Here is a 27,833-nt window from a genome sequence, read left to right as displayed (position 1 = left end):
GGAAATGGGCGCCCTATGCATTTATGTTGTGTGCATATATTTCCAATGTTGTCGTGTTAGTAGAGCATATTTGCAAGCGTATGTGACCGAGTGTGTGCGTGTGTGTTGAGGTCTTTAGTATGCGTTGAAGGAATGTTTTTGTCTTTTCAGTATCGAAAAGCGTGGATCGTTCGCAATAATATTGTTGGCGGTCGGCAGTTTTCAGTCGAACAAATGGCGGCCAAGTGTCAAGTTGTACGAATTGATTTCGATAGGCTTCGATGCTCGTGCGAGTGAACTCCTTGTTATGACTCTGCGTGTTAATGCGAACGCTTAAGGTTACAGTGAGAAAAATTTTTGGGTGATTCAGAAAGTCGTTTGCAAATAAATATAACGGTGTGCGTGAAGACTTTTTTTAATTGTAATGAAATTAAAAAAGAAACTGCATGTTAAAGAGAAAATAAAAATTATAAAAAGAAACAAATTGCAACATTGCTTAGAAATTGGGTTTCAGGCAAACGCCTAATTGTATGCAATGTTGCAAAATTTTTATTTTTTTCTTAAATACTGTAAAAGTAAGAACGTTCTAAATTAATGTTTACCTTTATTTTAGTTCGAAACAAACTTTGCAAAAAAAAGTTGCCTACATTTAGGATGAAATAGTTTAAGTTTCACAATCAAGGTAGAACAACAGTTGTTTATCAAATTAGCGGAAGATATAGGTATTTTTGGAAAAATTATGACACATGACACATAGTGTAGTGTAACCGTACTTCACTGAGGTTTTTAGAAAAGCGCCTAATTGTATGCAATGTTTCAGTTTTCTTTTTGTTTTTTAAATTATAACCGCTATAAAAGTCAGACATTTTAAATTTATGTTTACTTTATTTTCGTTCGAAACATACTTTGCAAAAAAAGTTGCCTACATTTAGGAGGAAATAGTTTAAGTTTCAGAATCATGGTAGAACAACAGCTGTTTATCAAATTAGCGGAAGATATAGGTATTTTTGGAAAAGTTATGACACGAGACGTTTAGTGCAGTCAAATCGTAGAAAAACGTTGCCTACATTTAGGATGAAGTTGAAAAGTTTCACAATCAAGTAAGAAAAACAGTTGGTTATCAAATTAGCGGAAGATATAGGTATTTTTAGAAGAATTATAACACATGACACATATACTAGTATATCTAACCGAACTTCACCGAAACTTTGAATATTAACAAAGCACCTGAAACGAATTCATTTTCAAAAAATATAAAAAACCAATTGCTGTAAGAAAAAGTTTCCCATGAAAAAATGTCTTAAGAAATTTATAGGCAGATAGGTGGAGATGTCTGACGTTGCATCTACGCTTTTATGAGGTAAATTGCGTCCCCTCTGAACCACTCCGTGCTTTTGATGAAGTTCACCGATACAGTTTATACCAAAAAATTATAATAATTTCAAGCATGAGAAGTCCTTTTAAGTGCATACTAAATACAGTACGTGACGGCATAAATTTAAATTCAATTTAAACAAGTACAATTTGGAAAATTAGCAATATATATCTTCTATTCATAAGTTAAACACGACATATTTAACACAAACTCAACTTATTATAAATTTAATTAGGACATTCTGACGTCGAGTCCTGCATTAAATATTAATAACTACTCATTTTTGTTCTTCCCTAAATAGATTACTTTAACACGAAATTAAAAGTCATAAGTAGACCCCAAAGTATAACAAAAAGTTAATATACAAAATAGACATCACTTTACAAACTAACCGTTAAATTGTGCAATTAACTGATGCATAGTATTAATTGTAATATTGGACCGTTATTTAGAACAGTGAAAGCGTCACACAAACGCCAAGTGGGAAAGTAGGAGTGTAAATGAAGCACGAACGCAATGCAGGTGGCAGGAGTCTTACTAATACAAACACACAGACATATTCACACCTGCACTGCGCTTGTATTAGTTTCGTAACTGGCAATCGTGCTAGACTAGACTAGACTCGCTAGCACGTACTCTCTATCCTGTCCTACTAGTTTGGTAGATGTGAGCGAGCTGCGTAGTCGTGATGGACGACCGAAGAAAAATCGCAGCAAGAAAATCGTTATTTGAAAAGCGTTTAATGCAATATAACTGTCAGTGAGCAAAGCAAGTGATTTTCAATTAACACTGTAATCTGTAATCACAGTTGAAATCAGCGCTAAAGTAACAACGTCAAAAGAAAGATTTATAATTTTGCTAAAAGATAAAAATAAATAAATAAGTAAATGATTTCCTTCAATTAAATTGCAACTAATAATCGTGAGTGTGTTCGGTTAGCTGGTGAATCGGTGAACTAATCGATGCATCTGACTTTTGTGTGCGTGGTTTAATTACCTAAGAGGGTTTTGTAATAATTCAGTGAAAGGATTTGTGGCATGTAAGGAATTTGCTTTGATTATATAAAAAATCGTTTAATATTTATAAGAAAATCAAATTCAATTATCTACGAGTCTTGAATTCCTTTATTACAGACAAAAAATGTTAGAAAAAATTTCAAATATGAAATGTTATGTAATTTTGAATAAATACTTAAAATGAAGCGTGTGCAAAATCGTTTTCAATATTTTATAAGATTATTTTCGGAAAATTTTTTATTTTCATAATTTTTTTTTTGTCCTCAAAATCGATTTTCAAACCTTCTTAGAAGGTAAAATATTTTTTTTAATTTAGAGGGATTTTTTTGTGCACTGAAAATGTCGGACTTATATTACATTCGCATAACATAACCGTAAAACCGAAAATATTTTATTAAATTTTAATATTTTTTTAATTTCAAATAATTAAACTTTTTTTTGGGCACTGAAAATCAACATTAACTAGGAATTATACTACACTCGTATAACATAACCTAAAAAAAACGAAAATTATTATTTTTTTCAAATGTTTATATTTTTTTATTTCAAATAACTTAAGACATTTATTTGTTGCCTTGAAAATTGAATTTTACTTAGAATTATATTCGCACAAGACCTAAAAAACCGCAAATTATTACTTTTTTACATATTTTTTCCAACAATTGAACACTTTTTTATTCACACAACTTAATCTAAAAAAGCATGTTACTAATTTTTTAATAATATTAATAATTTTTTTTAACTTAGAAGGCTTTTCTTGTTACCTTGAAAATCGAATTTAACTTTTATATCTTTTTTTATTTTTAAATTTATTCTAATAATTTACCCAAGTGTGGTATCGAATATTAGAGTAAATAAGTAGTCATATTTTAGACCTTCACAGTTTCTCTGAATACCATCCTAAATGTATGCGTCTACAATATTTATTTTTGGCAAACAAAAAATTTAGTAGAAGCAGAGAAAAAGCTTTGCCTACAATCAGGCGCATTGTAAAATTTGAAATAGTCGATATATAGATCACCTACAAAATTCGATAGCTTAAGGCGTTATACGAGTATATATTTGTTTTTTATTACGTTTTCTCTACTTGTATTCTTTTGAGATTAATTCTTGCAAATTTTCTAAAGATCTGAGCATTAGAGCCAAAGTTACAGCTCCCCACATGAGCACCCAAATATCAATTATATCAAAATAATGCTTTTCAAAAGGACGCATTGTGGTGAACACAGTTTCTCAAAGATCACGTGGGTCGTAATCCGGATCGATCTAATTGTTTGCAGTCTACTTAAAAGCTGCAATATCTCATACTTGAATGAAGGAATTTTCTTTTGAAGCGTAATATTTTTTTTGGGTAAATGAATAAGAGACCTTCAAAAATCGAACTTTTTAGTTAAATCATCATTATTTGTAAAGAAATTGTTATTTTGCCAATGCTATAACACTCTTCCCAAATACGAAGGAACTTGTTTCCGATTGACCATGAAATAGAAAAGAGCGATGAATATTTCAAATTGTGAGCTTCACACATATTCTAAATATATAAGTACTACTATAATCAAATTGAAAGGTGAATTTTGTCTATTTCATCTCCTTCAAAGTAATTCCCTCCCACTGCAATACACCTATGCCAACGAATTTTCCAGTCATCATAGCACTTGGAAAAATTCCCCGTCGTGATGGCCAACAGAGCTTTCTTCGATTCAGCTTTTATATCCTCAATTGAGTCAAATCGGTGCCCTGGGAGTGGTCATGTGAATTTGTTGAATAGCCAGAAGTTACACGAATCTAAATCAGGCGAATGCGGTGGTTGCGGCGCGATATTAGTTGAAAATGTGGCGAAATGATGGCGAGTAACCATTGCGGTATGAGATCATGCATTATTGCACTTCTGGGTATATATTGGTTATAAATGGTTATAACTGACAGCGGAAACTGCAAGTTTTATGCTACATACATGATATGTAATATGATGTAGTGAATCGTAGGCTAAAAAAAACTCAATTTCAAACAATATGTACCTTCGAATGCCTACTTAGAAGTTAGAGCCCCTTACAGAAATATAATGAAGTAGCCAACAGGTCGTATGAGTGACATTACTTAATTCACACGACAATAAAAACCGATAAAGACTTATGTTTGCAGCGATGTAAAAAACTCTTCAAACATATTTGTAGAAATGCTGCCGTGTTGAAAGTTCTTTGCTTGATCTAAATCCAGATCTGTTCCGGAGACGTGGAGACGTTAGATTAAGAAAAACCGAAATTTTGAGCTTTGTAGAGATTATGAGCCTATGTAATGAAATTAAGCTTCTGTCTGTAGTCTTATTATGAGAATAATAATGAACAATTCCCACTGCGTTAACCTTACAATAATTTTGTAAATCCTTCATCTTTTTAATGATATCAATTTGAAATAGGGAAAGTTTCTCAGAACAGTGGTAAATTTCCTCGTAATGAAGTGCATATAAACATTATTGAGTTTCTCAAAATAAGTTCTAAAAACTTTTGGTAATATAGTTCACAAATAACAAAGTCGTGTTATGGATCTTATGAAGTCTTACCGTGAGACCTTGAAAGATATTCATCAAAAACTTGAAAAAGAAAAGTAAAGTAACTTTTCACGAGCGAATTTTAAGCTTCAGCCAGATTTTTGGATACATTTTTGTGCTAAGTAACGACTGACTAACAAGAAATTGTGCAGGAAATATCAAAAAAAAACGGATATTTAAAGTGAAAGTTCTTTAGACCCTGTGATTTATTAAGTTTGCCATGAAGTTTGCAAGAACCAGATGGAAATGTCGAATATTTTGTAAAGAATATAAACATGATCTGCGTGACGAGGTGAGTCGATTTATCCAAGACTGTCCTTTGACCCGTTTGCCTAGCTGCTTATACGCAAAATAGTTCCGCAGTTTTAGAAATACCGATCTGATTTTTTGCATACGTCTACTTCTCTAAAAAGAGTTGCTTCTTTGTCGGAAGCACCCATATCTGACTACTGCAGGATATAGCTGCCATACAAATGACTGATCAAAATCAAATACTTGTATGGAAAACTTTTTTATTTGTCATGATATCTTTACCAAATTTGGTATTGAACAAGCCAGCCTTACAATTACTGAAGAAACAGAAGACAGCTATAGCATATAGCTGCCATACAAACTGACCGAACAAAATCAATATAATCATCTTTTTATCTCCCTTATTCATAAAAATTCAAATGTTAACGATGTTAAGAGTATTAGAGCTTCGATGCAACCGAAGTAAACGTTTTTTTTTTTTTCAAGTTTTTAGGTTATGTTATGCGACAAATGATATATAAACACTATTATCATTGAAGTGGCTTCTTAAGTTATTTACTGTGCTTTAACTATCATAGGTAATCCATAACTACTTAACAACCCGAATAAAAGCAAATGTAAACAAAACCGCGCAAATATAGCCGATTTACGTCAGAAAAATATAATCAAAACAATTTTTCTAACTCACTAGTGCGACGTAGAACCAATAACAAAGAGTATCGATGATGTCCTTAAGACGTTTAGCAGTAATTGCACCGTTATCGCTCATGCACAATAAGCACAACAACACTTCAAATGTGGTTAATATGACAACAACAACCACAACAACAGCAACAACTGCAACATCAAATGTACAGCGGAAAAGTGCAAAGGAAAGCACAGCAACAACAAATGTTGACTTTAAGCAAACACAAACAGCAACAGAAACGACAACAACAATTGTTAACAACAAACACAATAATAAGCATCAAATTATCGACGATGTTAGTTACACCGATGAGAGCGCCGCCGGCAATAGCAGCGATGACAGCAATGAGACATATACGAGTATAATTAACACATACGCGGACGGCGGCAACGGATTGCAAACGATACGCGCCAGTTTCGGCGTGAGCGGCCTCTTCGGCCACAGTCCAGGTGGCATTAGCAGCGGTGGCAATATCGGCAGTGGCCATCAGTCGTATCCGCACGCAATTAATGGAAATGCCAATTTACTGTTATGCGGGTGAGTTAGTGCAAATGCACAGGCACATACATATGTACATACAAAAGACAGCACAACATTATTGTAAACAAAGATTGCTACACAAGCCCAACCGCAGTATGTGCTTTTAATCATCACTCAAGCGCTCATTCGATAATTTTCGCCACATGCAAATTGAAATTTTAAATAATTTTAATTACTTTTTTCGATAAAATATTTTAAATTTTTAAATAATTTTAAATTTTTCGTACATTTTATTTTCTGTTCTTTGACAATGTTTTTAACTCCAATTTTTTGTATGTTTTCTGAAAGCTAATAAATTTTTGAAAGTACTTTTGGGTTTGAAATGTGAAACAGGGGCATTTAAATTGCTATAGAAAACTTTAGTCTGTTCAGATAGTTATCGAAAATAATCGATAAATTTTTTCTAGTGTGGCGCAGGATTTAGTATATTTTTATTGTTTTAAAAAAATGCAGGTTTTAGGATTTTTTTTTGTCTATATCTCAATTTTTTATTGGTATAATTTTTAATTTTTTACATTGTGATAGAATTTTAAAATTTATATTACTTCGAGCGTATTTCGTGATTTTCGATATCAAAATTTTTACAATAATAACTAAGCAATATTTCTTCTAAATATTTTTAAACATATTTTACTGTTATCAACAATCTATGTACTTGCGATTAGCGGCTAAAAGTTAGAATACGAGATTTTTTCAATCACACTCGCTCGATATTTTTAAAATGTATGTATATTTTTAAAGAACTTTATGTGAGAGAATAAATTAAATTTACCTTTACACTAAATATAATGTAACTATGCTATATATAATTAACAGCTATTTTTAAATTTCCATAAATTCGATAGTTTTTAGGCAACATTTAAAATTTTTTTTCGATAAAATATTTGTTAGCGCAAAAAAATTGTTTTCGATAAATTTTTTTGCGATAACTGCATTTTAATTATTTTTGTCTATCTATCTATATTTTGCTTACTTAAAATATTTTTTCCATCAATTGTTTTGGCGATAAAATATTTTTTTCGATAAATTTTTTTTCTGATAAATTTTTTTGCGGGAGCAACATTTTAGTTAAGTTTTTTCGATCAAATAGTTTGTATGAAATAAAATATTTGTTTCGATAACAATAGTTTAACTATTTTTTTTTTCAAATATTGTTTTTTGATAAATTTTTTGCAATAACAACATTTTGATTAATTTTTTTTTTTATCGATCAAACATTTTATTTTTCAATAAAATATTTTTTTCTATACAAATTTTTTCTATAATTTATATTCGATAATTTTTTTTCGATATAATATTTTTTATCGATCAAATATTTTTTACCCACAGCGATTTATTTGATTCCAATTGATCGATGACTTCAGCTCAATTTAGTTGAGATATATTTTAATTTACAAAAATGTAAATAATTAGTTGTATGGTAGATATGTGATATTGTTGTCCGATTTTGAATATAAAAATGTACTTATCTTTTAAAACTAATTTGGATATCTCAAAAAACTTCCGAACACTTTTATATGATCCCAAAAAAAAACTTCGCCTTAAAACTCGCTGACTTAAAACCGAGTTTGGATCCATAGTCACTTAGACAAAATTTTTGAGAATGATCTCTACAGCATTTTCCACAAGGCGACTTTTTCTTTTTTAAAACTATAAAAATAGTTTGTACATTGTTTTTTAAATTCCCAAAAATCATTTTTTTAGGCTGTCACACTAAATATGTCCCTTAAGCGAGTAAAATAAAACAATGAATTTTAAAAACTGTTAAATATTAAGAAAACATTTATATTGACCTGAAACATGTTATTTTTAGAGCAAAAACGATATATTGTTCTGCTTTTGCATACATATTTACAATTCTGTTAGTATATAATATTCAATTTAGTACACTTTGTGCTAAATTACAGAATTTTATGACCATAATAATAGTCCGCTAAACCAATAAGGATATTGTGACAATAGCAATGTCTGCCTGTTTCAATTATATTAAATTACATGAGCGCACATACAAACACTTATACAAATGCATCACGTATCCACAAAGCAAACCTAACTGTCATTTTAACAAAGCAATCGCATTTATTTTTGGTATAATTTCGCTTGAAATGAAAAATGTAGCCAATATCTTTATACCAAAGCACAATTAATGCAATTTTTACTGAAATTGATAACTTGCAACCGTTATAACAGAGGCATTTCTTCTTCACCTTATAGGCATACTCAAGAGTAATGACCGATTATTGACTATGCGTTTGGACCATAAATATAAATGTAATTATTCAATAACTTTATTTGTATTTACCGAATTGTGAACAAACATGCATTACATAGACCATATACATATATATTTAGTTATATATATACATACGTAAATGAGTTGCATGTTAAATGCGATTGACCCAAAGTGAAACAAAAGTCACGCGAACACGCGCGCCGCTTACACGTTGGTCACTCTATTGATTTTACTTTTAAAATATTTATGACCAACAAAAGAAGTGCATAAGTGTGAAACAATAAGTATTATAGAATGTTAATCCAGAAACCATTTCAAGTGCTGGCATAAATTTCTCTTTTTATCGACACCCACGTTGAGGTTATTTATAGCGAACGAAAGCCTCGTGGAAAGCAAAAATTTCTACCAGAAAAAATATCCATCACTTCACGTCACATCAAGTCAATGACGTCACTACTTGCATATTCATTAGATTAACAGCTTGAACCCAAAATAATCGAAATAACTGTATTTCTTGCTTTAATATTAATGTAGCCTTCGTCTGCTTCTCCAATTTTCCTCATTTTCCTCTGTTTTCTTATATTTATTTGTTTGTATTTGACCTTTTCTTGCAGCGCCATGCTGTCAGTGGTTACCACCATTTTATGCGTTGTTTGTTATTGTTGCCATCGCAATATAAAGAAGCGCACCGAAGCGGCATATCGTCAACAACACCAATGGCTGGAAAGCGATCCCAACATGGAAATATATAGTGTGGAGCAGGTAAGTTGCCACCTAAACGCTTAAATGAGGGGCAGCGCTTTTTTAATTGGGTATTAGGGAAGTTTGCAGTGTGTAATAGATATTTTAACTTTTTGTAATCATTAGCAGCTGTTAGCTTAGTGGTTAGAGGTTAGAGGTGCGTGCCGTGAGTATGATGCACTTGGTTGCGCTCCTAGTTCCGGTCGAAGCAAATTAGGTCGACTTAAGCCTTAATGCTTAAATGATCTGATTTCATAGAAGCAGTTAACCAAGTAAAAAGGATTGCGTTAAAATAAGTAAACTGGAAAATATCCCAAAAATCGAACAAAATTTTGGGACTCAGAAAAAATATTTAAAAAGCTAGCCATGATTAATTTGGACCAAAGTTTGTTGTTTTATTAGAAGCTCTGCTTGAACTGCGTTTCGATATTATCTTCACCCACACTCCAGTCTTTGTTCGTTTTCATACAGAAACTGTTATTTAGAGTATCATAGACGGCCCGAATGAATAGTGCACAACAATTGGAGCAGTGCCCGTCGACCTCATAGAATAGTTTTTGCGGAAGGTTATTGCTTTGCGGCCTCACAAAATCCAAATCGTGCAAGAATTGAAGTCGAATGATCATCAAGCGCGACGCACATTTGGTGAATGAGCCCTAAAGGAGATGGAGACGAAAACTCACTGTTACACAAGGGGAATCATTGGCCACATTTCTTTAAAAAAATATTATTGTTAATGCTTTGGAAGAGATTGTTATTGTTGCCATTTGGTCTCTCGGCTGGAATTTAGGCGAGCCAACCGCGGCGGTCAGTAAGGCGAAATCATTTTTAAAACATAATAGCTACCAGTTATCTTTATATGCTCTTTATTTCTTCTTGGAAACCATATGTCTAAAACACCCTTTATATCAAAATTTTCAACTAAAAATCATAAGAATAATTCTTGTACTGCTGGTCCAAAAGACTCAAGTAGCTTTTCGAGTAAAGTATAGGTCATACAGCAGATCTATGAGAAGTGGCTTATACTTCAACAACTAAAAACACATTCATTGTGATGACAGGTAACTCCTGAAGTTCGATCAAATGTATCGCCAAACCGCCTTGTACCGATCACAAATAAGACTAATAGTTCAGTGCTTTGTTCCTCTAGATAGCAAGTGCCAATTCCAAGGCAGGGTTAAAACGAGTTTATCTCATTTTGTGCGAAAATAATTGAACAAATGGCATCCTGATAAAAAAAAAAACTCCTGGAACTAACGTACCTTGCTGAGGGCTGAGAGGGACACACTAGACTTCTAGCGGATTATCTAGGGTGAGAAGAAAATTGCCATTTCTGATTTTGCTGCGACAAATCTTAAAACGCCACGGACCGATCGATTTATTCCGATTCGCAAGTTTACCTGGATGGTGTCAGATCTATGATCTTACACCCGTGCTGGAGATTTCCCGAAAGAAGTTCGGGAAATGGTAACCAGTATTATTTTCAATCTTATCGTGTGAATGCCAATTAGGAAGTAATTGATAAAAAAAAAACCCTGCAACTAGAAAAATGGAAATTTCGCTGGGGCCGAAAAACTCACTAGAGTTCCTGCGAATTACCAAGGTTCGGCAAAAAATTGTCACTTCAGGTTTTACTGTGACAAGACACCCACATTGCTTTTATCATAAAGTATTTATATTGATGCAAGAAAGCGGTATATCCGAATAATTACGAGTATCATATGCTATACATACTCGTATGTAGATATATATGTAAGTGTAGTGTATTATCGATCCTTTGCATATGTGCATATTTTTGTTTTGTGGTCATTTATTTCATAAGAAAGCTACAAAATAGTATACAAAATAGTTTATTTTTGTTGCTCAAAGGTAAAGAAATCAATATTCGAATTTGGGATATCAAAATAATGTACATACATTGATGTGTGTGTAAGTGAATTTGTTGGGCTAGTGTTCAGTGGAAAGGAAAAGGTGTTTTCTTAAAATAGTTTACAATAGGAAGGCAGTTGGATATGTCATTTTATTGCCGATTTAATGATGTAGGTTAATCACTAACGTACTAACCTACTAACGGTAAATAACATGAGTAGCCTGTGGGAAATCACAAATAATCGTGGGTGGGCTTTAAATGATTATTTTCATAGTTAAAAAGCTACTTAAGGGGTTACATGGGAGTCCTCGGGCAAAAATAGCCTTTTTACAACAATTTTTTTCTAATATTGTTACAAACATACACTATTAACAAAGAAATTCAGAAATTTTTGAAAAAAAAAATATATTTTAAACTCGGTCATTTCCGGTGACTCTTCGAAAAACAGATGCGCTTGCGTTGATAGAATAACTTCTTACAGTATCAACTAAAGTGAAAAAAAGCTTGGACGAAGGAAAAAACTTGAAATTGTATTTTTGGCAGACATTTTTACAAAAAGATTGAAAATTTCGCGACTTTTTTTTCAAATATTGTAATCGAAAAAAAGCCCTTCGTCCAAGTCTTTAAGAATTAATTGTATCTCAAAGACATATGTGAAATTTTATGAAGATCGGCTGAGTAGTTCTCGAGAATTCGTACCAACCGACTTCAAAAACCCAGTTTCGAGAAAAACGCATTTATAGACGGCGCACTTAGCCTAGCTAGCCTCGAGCGCGCAAGTTCTCAGTGATGAATCTCCAAAACTATTACTCGGATCAACTTGAAAATTTAAAACAATATTCTAAAGGTGTTGTAGAATTTAATAACACAATAAAAAAATCGATTTTTTCAAACCCGTAAACCCGTGTAACCCCTTAAACCCAAACTAAGCTCTTGCTCAATTGTTCTAATTGGAATTGTCTCAAGTCCAAAACCAAAAAAAAATTAATATTTCTATGGATTAATATAGTTAATGATAGAAAGGCTAGTCTAAATTTCGATTTTGACAAAATAGTGACAAAAAGTAGTTTATTTATGAAAACAAATTATACTTCAGAGTGGCTTAAAAATTCGAAATTATTATCAAAAATCCTCTCCCTTCAATCATTTACTGAAAAATATATTTAAGAAGGTGGTGTGGAAATCTCAAATCGTATTTTTGTTTAAGTGATTCACTGACTTATCAAGCTATTATCGTAGTTAGGCCGCAACTAGCCAGCATAACCTCCAAACACATGTACATACATCCGCTCCACCAGTGTGTGCTGTTTAATAATAGTCATCCGCCATCAAAAAATATATAATCAATACTCACTTCATATGCAGAACCTTAAGTACAGAACTTGACAGGACACTGGTCACTTACAAAATTGGGTGCGTGGATAAGGAAATAATGTGCTGCACGTAATTAGGCGCAACTCAACGTATGTTAAATATTTTATAAGTTTGCTCTACTTTTTAGAACATGTCTGCAGCTAGCTGTAATTATATTTTAAGAAAATAATACGAAATTTAACGCTGTGACAATTAGTGATGAGAAAAGTATAGTCGAACGCAACTAACAACAACTAATTGTAGTGAATCATAACAAATAGTATTTTCCACGCCACACCAATCCACAGTAGACGTATATCCTTTCACCTTAATGTGACTTTACGACTGTTCGCCACACTAACGTGTCACTATTTTTCAACGTTTCACTTTGGTCAGCGAAATTCGTCGAAATGCCGTTCTTTACAAACCACACCACATTAAATCAAGCGCTTTTCTTGCAAGTTGAGCTGTCTTTCTTCGACTTTATTGATAGTACATATCTGCTAAGTAAACATAATTAAGTTTTATGCGACATTTCTGTTTGCCTTCGCCTTTGCCTTTAAAGGCGGCGTCATGTCAACACCAGTTGCTGTGATAAGTTTTTGGGTTAAATCGGACATTTGCCATCATTAAATCAGTAAATTAATAGCACAAGCAAGTAAAGTGTAATATACTTGCTTTTTGTTGTTTACTTAGCGCACCACAACTACAGTTACGCGCATGCATGCATATAAATTGTAAGTTCCATATGTCAACGCTAAATTGAAATCGATTAAAGCAGAGCTATATATCCTTATTGATTAAAGTAGAACTGAGTGGGGAAATTATTAGTAAGAATTGGAGAGTTTGAGTAATTAATTGAAATGCTGAAATTTTTGAGTTCAATATAAAAAAGACAATGTAATAACTTCTAAAACCGAAATAAAAGAGGCGCAATAATTTTTGAGACCAAAAAAAATTAAATAAAAATGATAATAGTATGAAACATATTAAAAAAGGAAGCGAATATAACAAAAGTTTAAAGGAAAAACTAATTTTCGGACGATGGGTAGTCGAGAATGGGCAATTTTGCATTATTTAGTGGCGTCTTGTCTTGCATATTCTGAGAAAACTTACAGTAGCAACGCATATCATATATTTTTTATACCATCAAAAGATGGAGATTTCAATAGAGAAATGCTTGGTTATTTGAAGTTTTCATGCAAATCAGAGTGATCAAATTGTCTGTAAATTATTTTTCTTCTTTGCAATATTATCTTCGTTTCCAATGGGTTTCATATTACTATTATTTTCTCGCTTTTTAACATTTCTAAATGCTTCAGCTGTGGTCTAAAAGAAACCTGCTTAAGGAAAATTTGTTAGAACTTTCAAAGAAACATATTTCGTCACCCAAAATACAAAACAACGTATCATCCAAAAAATCGATATTGATTTTATATTGCTCTCAGACATAACCAATAAATAACCATTTTATAATCAGTATATAACAAATATATAACCAATTTATAACCAAAACTCAAATTTTGTTTCAATATGAGTGGTTTCTATTCTATCGTTTTTCCTTCGCTTGTACACTTATGAAAAGTGATGTTACGTTGTTTTGCATTTTAGGTGACGTTTTGAAAATTATACTAGATATTAAAGTTTTAAATATAACATTTTCCATGCCATACCTGTTTTCAGCTCTGTTCAAGTTAATTTTTCACAACCGAAACAAATCATACAATCTAACTTTATGCAGCAAAATATATTGAGTAGTCGAAAAAGTCTTTTCGCATTTCTAATCAAACTCAAAATTTTTATATATTTATACCAATACTTTTTTTATATTTATACTGTTAAATAAATAAACAAATATGTACCATTTTGGTCGACCAGTTTTTGCCTTTTTTCGCTAGAGACATTATTTCATCGGTGTAAAACTTTCATCAGTATAAATTGAAATTTCCAGAACGGTAGCGAGCGAACCATTGTTGTGCTACACGAACTGATACAGCATCGTCTCCGTAAACTTTAAAAATTTCAATGGTGGCTTCCGTGGCATTCTTCCCTTTTTTACAAAAAAATTTCTAAATATAACGTATTTCTTCAATATTTTCACTCATTTTTGAACAGCTGTAACTTTTTTTCAACTTCTCCGAATTAAACTTTTACGACTGCAGCGACTTCTATTGACGCAATACGAAGAGACTTTTTCGACTACACAACATTTTTAGTTGCTCTAAATGAATAAATATGTAAATATAAAAAATGTTTATTCCTTCAAGTAGTTGAAAGCAAAGCATGAACTAGCGGAAAATAAAAGTAACCAATATTCCTAAGCCAGTAGTTTTAGGATACCAGGGCGTATGAGTAACTACATTTGCAGCGATCTCATATAAATGCTTATACCTTAATTTGTCAATGTAAATACATGTTTTTCAGTCACATGCATATATTTGAGTAGTTATATATATATGCATGTGCTTAAAAAATCTATAAAAGTAAAGGATTAATTTTTTTTCTATCTATGTCTAATTACTTGGTTGATTGATGGTTATACTGCTGAGATTATGTGATAATTTAACGAAGTATTCAGTATTTATTTATTTAGGTTACTCAAGTATGATTAATACCATAGTAGTATATTGGTTAATTTATGATAAATATTACAATTGACATTAAATATGGCAATAAAATATATTACAGAAATATATGATCAATAAATATGTCATATAAATGATAAAAAAAATTTATATAAAAGCAACATATGAAAAAATAATAATTAAATTAATAAAAGCAGTTATGTATACATGTCTCAACAAAATTTTTAAAATATAATTGACTACTTCTTTTTTAAATTTATTTTAATTTTTAGCATTTTTATGTCAAATGCGTAGAGTAAATAAGTAGAAAATATGGCAAAAAAAAACAACAATGTTGAACATCGCTTCAAATAAATGTGAGCACCTTTTGAATATTTACCAACCAATGAAGGCGTCGAGTTAGGTTTTTGTTTGTCAAATAATAACACACATAATCATACGAAGACAATATTTATCTATTTTACATGCAATCAAATAATTTACTGTGTGCTTCCACACTTTTCGCTTGCTCAGTAAGTGTGTAGTAACAAGAAAAACTTTAACTTCGGCTGCACTGACGCTACAATACACTTCACAAGAGTATTTATAATAGCATAAAAGGGTATGAAAACTCTTTTATCACGAAGATATCTTGTCAAATAAAAAAGTTTTCTGTACAAGAACATGGTTTTGATTGATCAGTTTGTATGACAGCTATATGCTATAGTGGTCCGATCTGAACAATTTCTACGGAGATTGTACTGTGGGTTAAAAAAGTAATCATAGCCAAATTTCGTGAAGATATCTCGTGAAATAAAAAAGTTTTCCTTACAAGAACTTGATTTTGATAAATCAGCTTGTATCACAGTTTTTTACTAGACTTCAACAGACTGGTTGCATTTGGGTAAAAAATAAAGCAGTTCTAAGATCAGTTTAGGAAAATCTATGTGAGATATACATATATGCCTTGACTTTAAATAACTTAATCCTTTTTAACTGGTTAAGAACTAGTCTTAAACAGACTGGTTGCATTTGGGTCAAAAAGAAAGCAGTTCTAAAACCAGTTTAGGAAAATATAAGCGAGATATATATGCCATGAACTTAAATAACTTAAACCATTTTAACTGGTTAAGAACTAGTCTTCAACAGACTGGTTACATTCGGGTCAAAATGAAACCAGTTGTAAAATCAGAAAATCCATGCGAGCTATATATGCCTTAAACTAAGATAACTTAACTATATTATTTTCTTTCTATTTCCTTACAGAGCTACGAAACCTCTGGGCTATTTTTGGGTGAATCCAGCGACGGTTTCACCACTTTGGCAACACTGCATCATGAACCGCCACCTTCGTACGATGCCGTGGTGGCCATGCAGGAGCAACAATTGCTGCAACACCAACTTTACCAACAACAATGCCGCCTACAACAACAGCAGCAGCAACATCAACAACAGCAAATGCATTTACAACACAGTTCGCCGCCGCCCGGCTATCGTTCCACGCTCACCGTCAACGACATGCCAACACCGACAATATCCGCATCGGCCGCAACCAGCAACATGGCCATGGACACGCTGAACAACGACAGCAACGGCAATTTGAGCAGCAGTTGCAACATCAGCATCAGCGGCAACAGCATTGGCGGCAATAGCTGCAGCAATTTCTTCGCTTGCGGCAAGCCCACGGCGTCGGCTAATAGATATAACAGCAACAGCAACAGTGCGGCCTTTTTCAACATGAAGAAAGCGCTGAACGCACAGTCATGCTGCTCGCTGCAGCGCGCTGAGGTCGAGAATATGTGGAACGCTGCCGCGGCTGCAGTGGCGGTGCGCGCCTCACATGCCACATCCTCGCCCTGCGGTGCCGCCAGTCTGGCGGCGGGAAATGCAGCCGGCAGCAGCAATGGCAGTAACAACAACAACAACAGCCGCAGTCACATATCGCCGATGTTGTTGGCGCGCAAATCCTTGCCGCTGCCATTGACGTTGCCCGCGAAATTCACAGCAAAGTCGGGCGCACGTCGTTACCTCGCACATCAAAGCACTTATTATCGTCGCGGTTGCCCACTTTGTGGCAAATTTCGTTACGACGTCGATGATGCACTCACACTGTCAGTGGAGAGTGGATTGGACGTGCCCACAACCACTTCAACATCAACAGCGACAGCGGCTGCAGGGCGTGCGCCGGCGTCAGCAGCTGCTAATGACAATGATGCGGATGGTGAAACAAGCGTGTGCCGGGATTTGAGGTTAGGTGACAGCTGTCAGCAGCTAACTGCGTTAGACGATGTGGTTTTGACGGAGGGCAGGGGCGGATGTGAACGCCAAATGGCCGGAAGAGGAGGAGCAGATGCGTTGGGCCATGAACGGTTGGATAAATGTGCTTGCGTCGTCAATATTTTGGAATCCCCAACCACTGTAATTATTGATAGCGATAGCAATGGCAACAATAACAACAGCAGCACCGTACGGATTAATGGCGCTAACAACCTGAATGCGCAGCCTAATGAGTTGCACAACGAAACGGCTGTTGAAAGCCCCACAGTAATGATCGATCAGAACGCAAACGACCAGACAGTGACCGAACATGAGAGCTTGGTCGCAGCTCAATGCATGGAGTTGACCGAAAATGTGAATGTTGAAGCTATTACTTCAAGTAACGCTAGGTGCGCGTCAAATGCTGACACCGAGGCTGCCGCAAGCACCGTTTCGGGCGACGTTTCGTTGCCTAATTCACCCGAGGATAATACTTTGGATGTTCTAAATGCCAATAGTGGCATCATAAGAGTTGACATGAGTAAGGTCATCGATCAGACGGGATTACCCACCTATGAAGCAGTCGCAAAGTTGGAATCTAGTGGATATGTGTGAACTTATTGACGCTGCTTAATGAAAAGACAGATGTGCTTTATTAGTTTTAATTGAGAAAAAGTCAAGATATATTTTATAGTCACTAAAAGTGCAGGCGATTTATTGAATACACAGTACATATTTAGCAAAAAAAAATATCGTAAAAATAAAGAAAAAAACTTATCTGCAACCAAGAAAAATCGATAACTTTTATTTAAAATATTCTTTCTAAGGCCAATACTGATCAATTGGGTCGATATGTTTTTATCTAAAATCCAGAGCAAGTTTTTGAAAGCAATAAAGAGTACATGCAATTGGTATAAAGTATCTAAAATCGATAACGAGTGTTAAAAGTCGATATATTTTAACGATACATTTTGATATTCGAAATCATTAAAGAGAACATACAATTGGTATAAAGTATCTAAAATCGATAACGAGTGTCAAAAATCGAGATATTTTTCGATAAAATTAAAAAATTCGATAAATAGTATTTAGATTGAATGAGTTTTCGAAATCGATAAAGTGTGTAGTGCAAGTCTACAGCAAATGTTTAAACCCTATAATATCTAAGATCGGTAAAAAAACATCGATAAAATTAGGCTCGTTATTTTTACCAAAAGGTTAAAGAAGATTTTTTACATGCAACCGCTACAAAATATCTAAATTCAATAACAAGTATTCGAAATCGGTGAATCGCATACGATCAGTGCTACAATCGGCACCAAGTTTCTAAAGTTAATAACGAGTACCTGAAAACCATAAATTATAATAAATACTTACGAAATATTAACGCAATCGATAACGAATATTTAAAATAATGATAACTTCTGAAAAATTAATGCAATTTGCACAGGAATCTAAAGCCTTTAACGAATACTTAGAATCGATAAACTGTACCGCTAAAATAGTTATCGATATATTTATCGAAAGAGTCACATACAACTCGTATTAAGTATAAAAAATCGATAAGAATACAATCAGTATCAAGAATCTATAATCGATAACAGGCAACTTAAATCACTAATTTGTGCCGATAAATTTTTAATTATAATATATAAAAAACGGTAGCTGATTATTAGAGATAACGATAAACGAAATATCGATAAATGCTTATTAATCGATACATTGTACTGCTGAAGTTCGGATCGATATATTTATCGAAAGAGGCACATACAACACGTAACAAGTAAATCGATATCAATACAATCAGTATCAAGAATATATAACCGATAACAGGCAGCTTAAATCGTTAAATTGAACCGATATATTTTTCATTACAATATATAAAAAACTAGAGCTGAATACTAGAGATAACAATAAACGAAATATCGATATATGCTGATTTATCGATAAATAGTATTGATAAAATAAGGATTGTTATAATAACCATAAGAGACACATACAACCGGTATCAAGTATAAAAAATCGATAGTAAGTGTCGATAAGGAGCATCTTTAAACGATAACAGGTACCTGAAATCGATAAATTTTAAAATATAATATAGTAATGAGCTTTAGCTGAATATTAAAGATATCGATAATTGAAATATCGATGTATGACAAATAATCGATAGACTACCAAAATACGAGTATAAGTTCAATCGATTTTTTGAATAACGTACAACGTCTCCAATTTATTACAATTGCTAAGAGAATGATACTTTGAAAAGACTGAGCTTCGAATATATTGAAAAACGGAACTTACCGCCATGGAGATCACATGAGTAGAAAAAAAAATTTAAGACAACTTTTAAATGAGTAATCAGGGATGTTGATGCATCATTACAGAAATACTGAGACACAGCGTAACTGGTCTGTATATACATTTAAGCATATATGCATATCATATCGATTTTGCTTAATGGCACCAAGCTTGAATGGCAGTCAATCGATAATGCCGCTATCTGCCACACTTTTAAAATGGAAAAGTGCAACCCATAATTACCGTTTGCTTTTGATGTATTTATTCCCGTGTGCAGCGCCGCACAAGCGTTTATTTGTTAAGTGTAGCGTGTGTTGAGGATTAGCGCCGGCATATGAAGACTGTCAACTAATGATATTGAGTAAACAAATGGGAATGTACTCGTATCGACATAAATATATACATATACATATGTACATGAACATATACATACATACATATGTATGTGTGTCACAATGTAGCACGTGTTGGTTGTTGTTGGTCGGTTTTGCGTGGCAGCTGCCACACTGAGCGGCACAGTGGGTGGCATTAAGTGAGAGGGGCACTCGAGTAATTGCATGTGTATACATATGGAGATATAGGGTGGTGGTGGTAAATTTTCAAGAAAACGATTTTATTTAATAATGGGTTGTCAAAAAAGTCTTGCGGTACTTTTATTGATTTTTTTTTCTTATTGAAATTGAAATGAATTTTTAATGACTCATACCCAGCTCTTGACCGATGCTACGGCTGCTACTATGCCGGTCTCTTTCACCGATTTTATCGCAATTTTCGACGACAGGCCTTCCGGAGCGTGGCGCATCTTCGACTACCTCTACACCAGAACGAAAACGGTTTCAACGTTCGTTGAGCGATGGAAATGGAAATGGAAACTGTATCGGGTCCATAAACTGCACAAATTTTATTGGCGGCTTGAGATGCATTTTTGCCTTTATCGTTGTAGTACTGTAAAATATGCCGTATTTTCTCTTCATTTTGCTCCATGTTTGCGACGCTATAACTCACGAACGACTTAGAAGAAACGACAATCAATCGAACACGTGTTAGCGCGTGAGCTTTCCAAAAAGGTATAGCCTGACCCGATGCGACGAATAAAACTAGAACTACGTGCTTTCAGCGCCAACTAGCGAAAATATCGCAAGACTTTTTTGACAACCTAATATACTTTTTAGACGTGAAAATCGTGCAATCGACATGCCGATAGTTGCCCAAAACTCACGATAGGTCACCTGACGATCTCGCATTATTAGTTTGTGCACGGTATAAATAGTTTCCGCTACACTGATTTTGGCGACCTTCACGAAGTTCGTCTTGTGGTGAACCAGGACCTCAATTCAACGTCTAAAATTAAGTTAAGTTAATGGAAGCACTGTTGACGTGGATTAAGTCGAAAGTTGTACGAAATAATAGCGCAAAAATATTCGCGATTTAATTCCATTTTTTGGCCGAGATGAATATTATAAGTTACTTTAAACAACACAAGGAACGCTCTTATGTCAAAACCTTCTGAGTAATTATACTTGTATATATTGGATTGGAAAATATCTCTTCTGCATTTTTGTCTTTTGAACTTCGCGGATATGTATAAAGCGCTACAGAGCTCGTATCTGACAAGACTATACATCTTTGAAAGGTCTTGACATAACCTACAAAACGACGCTATGCATTATTAGTTTGAATATTGCGTTCAACAACGCTAAATTTCGCGCTATTTTAAAGTTTTCCTTCGTTAAAGGCAAATCCGCTATTATGAAGTTGCGGGCTAGATGGAAACAGATTATCGAACGAAACGGCGCATATTTGAACTAAATCCCATCACTGTAAAACTTTTTATAAGGCATTGAATAAAGAGCAAAAAATCGGAAGGGAGATATTTGACAACCTAATAAATTGGTGATGATATTGCCAACAAAAATTTCGATTTTTATGAAAAAATTTCACTTCAGAGTGGCTTCAAAAATCGAAATTAGAAAAAGAATAAGATTTATGATATTATTCTTTCAATCGTAACCTGGCAAACATATCGTGTGAAAATTTCAAGTCGATCGGTCCTGATGTTTCAGAGAACTTTTCTTAACCAACTCTGAAAGCAACATTGCAAGAACAACGCGCTGAAATTTCTGGTACCCGATTACACCAAGTGAAAGTTCTTCTAAATGCGCTCATATATCCGAAACTAATTGCCGGACCAAATTAGATTTTCGGAGAATACTTGAAAATATATATCCATTAGATATACATTGTAACAAAAAAGCACGCGGAAATTGTAATTAAATTCCCCGGATAAATGATATTTCAAACAAATGCATTTTACTAAACTGGTAGGACTGTCTTTAATTGCTATGTCAAATATGAGCGCGATCTGTGAACCAGTTCGTTTACAGCAGCTGCTTAAGTCGGTATACCTCAGTAGTGCGTTGCGATTTTTACAATGGATAATAAATATCGAACAAAGAATTTGTCTAAAATTTTTTATTTCTAACCAAATTTTGTGTGCATAATCGTTCCGAATGTTGGAAAAGGCTTACGGTGATTCAGTCTTATCAAAACACAAACCTACGAGTGGTACAAAGCCTTCAAAGACGTACGCGGGATTGTTGAAGACATGAATCGTTCTGGACGACGTGCGACCTATTCAACTGATGAAAATATTAAAATCTTCAAGCAAGAATTAGAGAGCTGTCAAGAGAGCTCGATATCTTTGCCGAGTCCGTTCGAATGATTTTGGTGGATATTTTTGGTACGAAACGCGTTTTGCTCGACTCGTACCGATAAAGTTGGATTTTTTCAAAAAGACTACCGTAAACAGGTCTCTTTGCACATGCTTGATCGTGAAAATTCCGATCCGATTCCGATTCATGGAGAGCATTACAACCGCCAATGAGACTCGACTATATGAGTTTGATATGCAAACAAATCAACAATCATCGCATTGAAGGGAAAAAAACGAGCCGAAACCAAAAAAAATCACGCCAAAGACGCTCTGAAATCTAAGTGATGCTCATTGGTTTTTTCAATATGCGTGATTTGGTGCATCATGAATTTGATCCGGAGGGACGGATAGTCAATAAGGAGTTATATTTGGCCGTATTGAGGCGTTTGCATGAGAACATTCGTCAAAAACGGCTTGAATTGTGGAAGAACAATTCATGGATTTTACCCGATAATAATATACAATCGCATCGAGCTACGATTGTGACCGAATTTAAAACCAAAAAGGCAATGAATACCATCGATTAACCACCGCATTCACCAGATTTGGCTAAGTATGATTTTTTCCCGTTGTCCAAACTGAAACTGTCGCTCCGTGGAACCCATTTCGGGCATCGAAGAGATAAAAGAAAATTCGCTGAAGCAGCTGAAGACCACTACAAAAAGTGCTTATGAAAAGTGTTTCGAGGACTGAAAAAATGGTTGGTATAAGTGTATTAGATCTTTCAATTCAGAACAATTTTCTATTATCTTATTGTGCGCATCAAGACTTAAAAGAGAGCTAAAAAAAATAGTCAGAAATAATTTTAAATTTGTATAATTGACATTCAAGAGAAAGATGGAGTTTTTTAATTATTTTCCATTGAAACTTTTACTTTTAGTTTTAAATATTAATCCAGTGAAAAAAATCCGCAGAAGCAGTGCAACACACCCTGTATTCGAATTATAACATGTTAAGTTGGCCAAGGCGTGCGAAGCAGCGCCTTGCGTGTTTATAGAATGTCCGACACAACGCGACCATGATGTGTATATTTACATTTGTACCGCTGTAAAAGAGACCACAAATCTAATTCGCTTCATTTGCATGTCATCTGCATATTCATTTGCATATTTCTGCGAGACGTTGGGCGCTGTCTAGTGCTTAATGGCAGCAAATCTGAAAAATATAAACACAAGTGTACAAGCACAAGGCACAGTGTTAGCGAGCGTGACACACACACACACTCAAACACATGGAAAGCGAATACACGAGGGTCACATGACTTTTCTGTGCCAACACATATTGTCCAGTTTCTAATGAATCTGATTTGGCCACATGCAAAGAAAATCATAACATACGAGCGGGTAAGTGTGCCAAGTGCAGGCGTCACCGGCAAACAGGGAGCACAGCAAAGCCGAACGTACGGACGGACTTAGCTTAGCGGGTGTTGTTGTTGTTTGCAGACAATTAAATCGACGTTGCAGCGACGCTGGCGGACACAGGTGCTGCAACCTTGAAATGTAGGCCGTGCGCGCATGATTGCATGCCACCAAGTGCAAGCACACAGACACATGCATACGAACCTATCGCCCTATCCGCCTAAGTACGTGATAAGGTGCAGCTGCTGCGCCGCACACGACAAATGCGGCAAAAAGAAAAGCAGAAAAAAATTGAACACAATGCACATGCCAGCAATTTTAGTTATCCTTTCAAGGATAATAAGCCAATGCATAATGTGGCATACAATGCAGCCAACATATGTATGTAGTGCCGTTAGCATTATAGCGGTTAATGCATGCAACATGCTTGTCAGCGCGCAGACGCTCAAGCGGATTTTCATTGTATTTGCTCTTATTTTATTACGATTATTATGTTTTTTCTTGCTGTTTGAGTGGCTGAGGAAAGGTATGCCGTGGCGTATACGTAATCTGCAGCTCACTTGTGTGTGTAATATTTCGGCGCAATGACACAGCCAATCACTCATACCACGCGTACAACCCGCTGGGTGCACCCAGGGCAAAAATAACAATAAATACAATGGGGCTGTGGCGTTGTGGCAGACGCGGTGCATACAATATCTTGCTGCAATCTGCATAATGCGGCTTAATGAAATATGCATTGTGGGTCATTTGACATACATATGCATATATAGATATGTATATGGATGTATATGTATGTATGAATTTATTACCTGCCTTGATATAGAAATACACAAGTAAAACATATATATGGCACATCAAGAAATATAAGCTTAAACCTAAAATCGTTAAATATCACCTTTACTATCATTATTCAGACAAGTAAAGTTATTGGTAGGGTTGCCAAATAAAATTAAAAGATATATTTAAGGGGTATTCTGGTCTAGAAATAAAAAAAAACGATTTTTTTTCAAAGTTTAACTATTAAAGAATATGTTTAAAAGAGGATTTTTCAAACAAAATTTCTAAAAATTTTCTACGACCTTTCCGTATTTCCAAGCATTGCGACATTATTCTAGATATATATTTTTTTTGTTTTCAGATTTATAGGAGGCTTAAAATCGTTGGTATGAATCTGAACACTGCAAAAACACAAGCCGTTCCCACGACAGTCGGGTCTACAACACCAACAAATCGATTTTTTTTAATTCACTAGCGAGTATAACCTCTTAATATATGTATGTAGCAAGGCTACCAGATTGGGAAAAATAAAAAATAACCACTATATCATGAATAGTCTGTAATATAAATGAGATAACTCCAATTTAATTATTTTTTATACAAATAAATTCACTTTTACTTTTATTCATACACAAGCATTGTGTAATACATTTGTCTTTTATAAAAAAAAGTTTATTTTAGACATTAATGAACCATTTTAGGAAAGCTTAACCCTTGCACTACCATTGGCAGAATATATCACAGTTAATTATATAAAAGTTCTGTTTCACTTCTTTCGTTTATGAGTAGTCTTTTAATAAATATTTAAGGTTCAAGCCCATACTGCAAAATTTTCGAAAATCTGTAGATCGCCAAGTGCTTCTGGAAATTCAATGCTTTCCATATTCTGACTATTTGTAAAAACAAATTTATTAGACTGTCAAAAGCATTAACAACAGAATTTTTTTTTGCTGACAGAATATTACTGATTCGTCTGGATATCAGTTACCAAAATTACTTTACTTTTTTTTAATTAAAAAATTATTTGGTATCTACTAAATAAATTTTTATTGCATCATAATTTAAAATAATAGTACAATTTATTTTTATTTCTTATTATTATTATTATTATTTTTTTATTTGTTATTATGTATTTTATTTTCAAACAATATATTTTCAGCTTTATTTTTTTTAACAATAATATAACATTAATATTGCTAAATTATGACATATGTCTTTTATTTGAGGTGAACTGTTTATAATTTTTTAATTTAATAATAAAAAAATATTAATTTTTTTCAAATTTCAAAATTTTCAAAATTATGAAATATTTTATTTGAGGTGAATTGTTGTTTTTTGTAATTATGTTTTAGTAAATTTTTTTTTTGAAAATTCCGGTTATTAATATTTTTTTTTTATTAAATTTATTATATTTATTATTTAAAAATATATCATTTAAATGTTTTTTTTTAATAATTTAATACAAAAGAACAATTTGTTTTTAAATTATTAATAAAGCATTTTAAAATATTGTGTGGTTTTGTTTAATGAAATGCGTATATTTATATTTTTGATACTTATAGTTATTAATATATATTTTTTTAATTTTTTTTTGTTATTATTATATTTTATTATTATTATTTTTTTATTTATTATTATTATTTTTTTTTTATTATTATTTTTTTTTTATTTATTATAATTTTTTTTATTTATTTGTAATATTTTTTTATTGTTGTTCTTGTTCTAAATTCAAAAAAAATCATTTTCTTTATCTTAATTTTTTAACACATTTTTGACAGCTTCGGTTACTAATATTTTTTATTATTAAATTTATTGTTTTTCTTATTTTAAAAATATATGTATTTTCAATCGTATTGTTATTATTTTTTTCGTTTGAGTAACAATTTAATATTATTATGTAATTTATTTTATTTATTGTTTTAAGAAGTTAAAATTTTTTTGTTAATCTTATTGGAGATTTTCGATTATAAATATTTTTAAATTTTTTGGTTTATTTCTTATTGTTAGTATTGTTTTTCTTATTTCAAAAAATATATTTTCAAGCGTATTTTTTGTATCAATTCAATATAAGAGTACAATTTGTTGTTAAATTATTAATTTATTTACTTTAGGTTGTTTGTGGTTAATTAAATTTATTTTTCTTAACACAATAAAATTTTGATAATTTCAGTCATTAATATCTATTTTTTGTTATTATTGTTATTTTATTTAATATTATTACTTTTGTTTTGTTTGTTTTAAAAATACATACATATATGTATATTCGGTCGTATTTTTTAGTAATTATTTAATATTATATAATAGTATAATTTGTCATTAAATTATTAATTTATACATTTTCTTTGTTTTTTTCATTATCATTAATTTTAGTAAATATATAGATACATACATTATTTTGAACTTTTTCGATTCATTTTTTTTTTAATTATATTTTTATCTATTTTTTTAATTACATTTTCACAGATATTTTTCCCATTTAAACATTTTCCATTGATTGATCACCTGTTTCATCACACAATTACAAAAACCTGCAAAGGGAAACTGTATATTTTCCGCCTACCTTCGCGCCAACAGCATTTTTCTCATTACTTCTTGCGGCTATTCGCCGAAAATTTCACAAGCGCCCCCCAAAAAACAGCACACACACACAAATAAAGCAACGAGCAATCGAACCCGAGTTAGCTGAATTTTAGCGACGTCATGCAGCTGCACAATAACTAAAACACGGCAAAAGATGAATGCTTGCGGTCGGCTCAGCAATGAGCTATCAATACACTGGCAAATCTACGACGAAGTGCCATTGTTGAGGAAGTAGTTACAACGACAATCACTACCAATTGGATTCGCACGTTAATTACAACTGAACTGAAACGTTGGCAAAATGATGCGGCACTAAAGCGGCAGACTCTATTAGTGCCACCAATGGCCGCAACACCTCAGTGCTAAAGTGGCGCAAAGTGAACGGACACAGCTGACGCGATGCTAACTCTGGCGCTGCCGCTGCCGTAGACACCAACAGCGACCGTGTCGTCATTGCAGCAGCCGCTCACAAACGCCGCCACACAACATCGTCTGGGGTGGGCAAATAAATACGCTCGAATAAGGTGAGCGGACGCGCTCACAATGTTGGTCACAACGGCGACAGCTGTTGTTGGCGCTAATAAATCCCCAAACGTACGGCTGCCGGCATGTTTTTCACACATTTCCATATACATATCATACATATATGTACATATATACATTCGAAACATATGTACATGCAAATACAC

At 33.3% G+C, this 27,833-nt stretch overlaps 2 protein-coding genes across 7 annotated transcripts in view; one reads left to right on the top strand and one right to left on the bottom strand.

The window, feature by feature from the left end:
* The window catches only part of LOC120770168 (probable beta-hexosaminidase fdl), a 44,066-nt gene extending 16,585 nt beyond the window's left edge, over positions 1-27,481 (bottom strand). Inside the window, exon 1 of the mRNA XM_040097377.1 lies at positions 27,125-27,481. Within this exon, the coding sequence (XP_039953311.1) occupies positions 27,125-27,150 (26 nt within the window). The 5' untranslated portion in view covers positions 27,151-27,481. The remainder of the gene's footprint in view (positions 1-27,124) is intronic.
* Positions 206-18,203, top strand: LOC120770169. 6 transcript variants are annotated; one of them, XM_040097384.1, is made up of 4 exons: positions 206-317; positions 5,862-6,395; positions 9,246-9,393; positions 16,426-18,203. In XM_040097384.1, exons 2-4 carry the CDS (start codon positions 5,893-5,895, stop codon positions 18,028-18,030), a joined length of 2,256 nt encoding a protein of 751 aa, XP_039953318.1. In that variant the 5' UTR covers positions 206-317; positions 5,862-5,892; the 3' UTR covers positions 18,031-18,203. The 6 variants fall into 6 exon arrangements, with proteins under 6 accessions (XP_039953318.1, XP_039953317.1, XP_039953316.1 ...); XM_040097383.1 differs by having other exon boundaries at positions 206-377; XM_040097382.1 differs by lacking the exon at positions 206-317 and adding an exon at positions 1,691-2,275.
* Positions 27,482-27,833: the final 352 nt, after the last annotated feature.

This window comes from Bactrocera tryoni, chromosome 3, assembly GCF_016617805.1.
Source record: "Bactrocera tryoni isolate S06 chromosome 3, CSIRO_BtryS06_freeze2, whole genome shotgun sequence".
In the NCBI taxonomy this organism is placed as follows: Eukaryota; Metazoa; Arthropoda; class Insecta; order Diptera; family Tephritidae; genus Bactrocera; species Bactrocera tryoni.
Note: the sequence above shows the minus strand (reverse complement) of the source record. Positions and strands in the feature narration are given on the sequence as shown.

Coding starts and splice junctions, on each gene's coding strand:
- LOC120770169 (XM_040097384.1), top strand. CDS start 5,893: ATGATGTCCTTAAGACGTTTAGCAGTAATTGCACCGTTATCGCTCATG. Junction 6,396..9,245: donor GCCAATTTACTGTTATGCGG/GTGAGTTAGTGC, acceptor CTTTTCTTGCAG/CGCCATGCTGTCAGTGGTTA. Junction 9,394..16,425: donor AAATATATAGTGTGGAGCAG/GTAAGTTGCCAC, acceptor ATTTCCTTACAG/AGCTACGAAACCTCTGGGCT.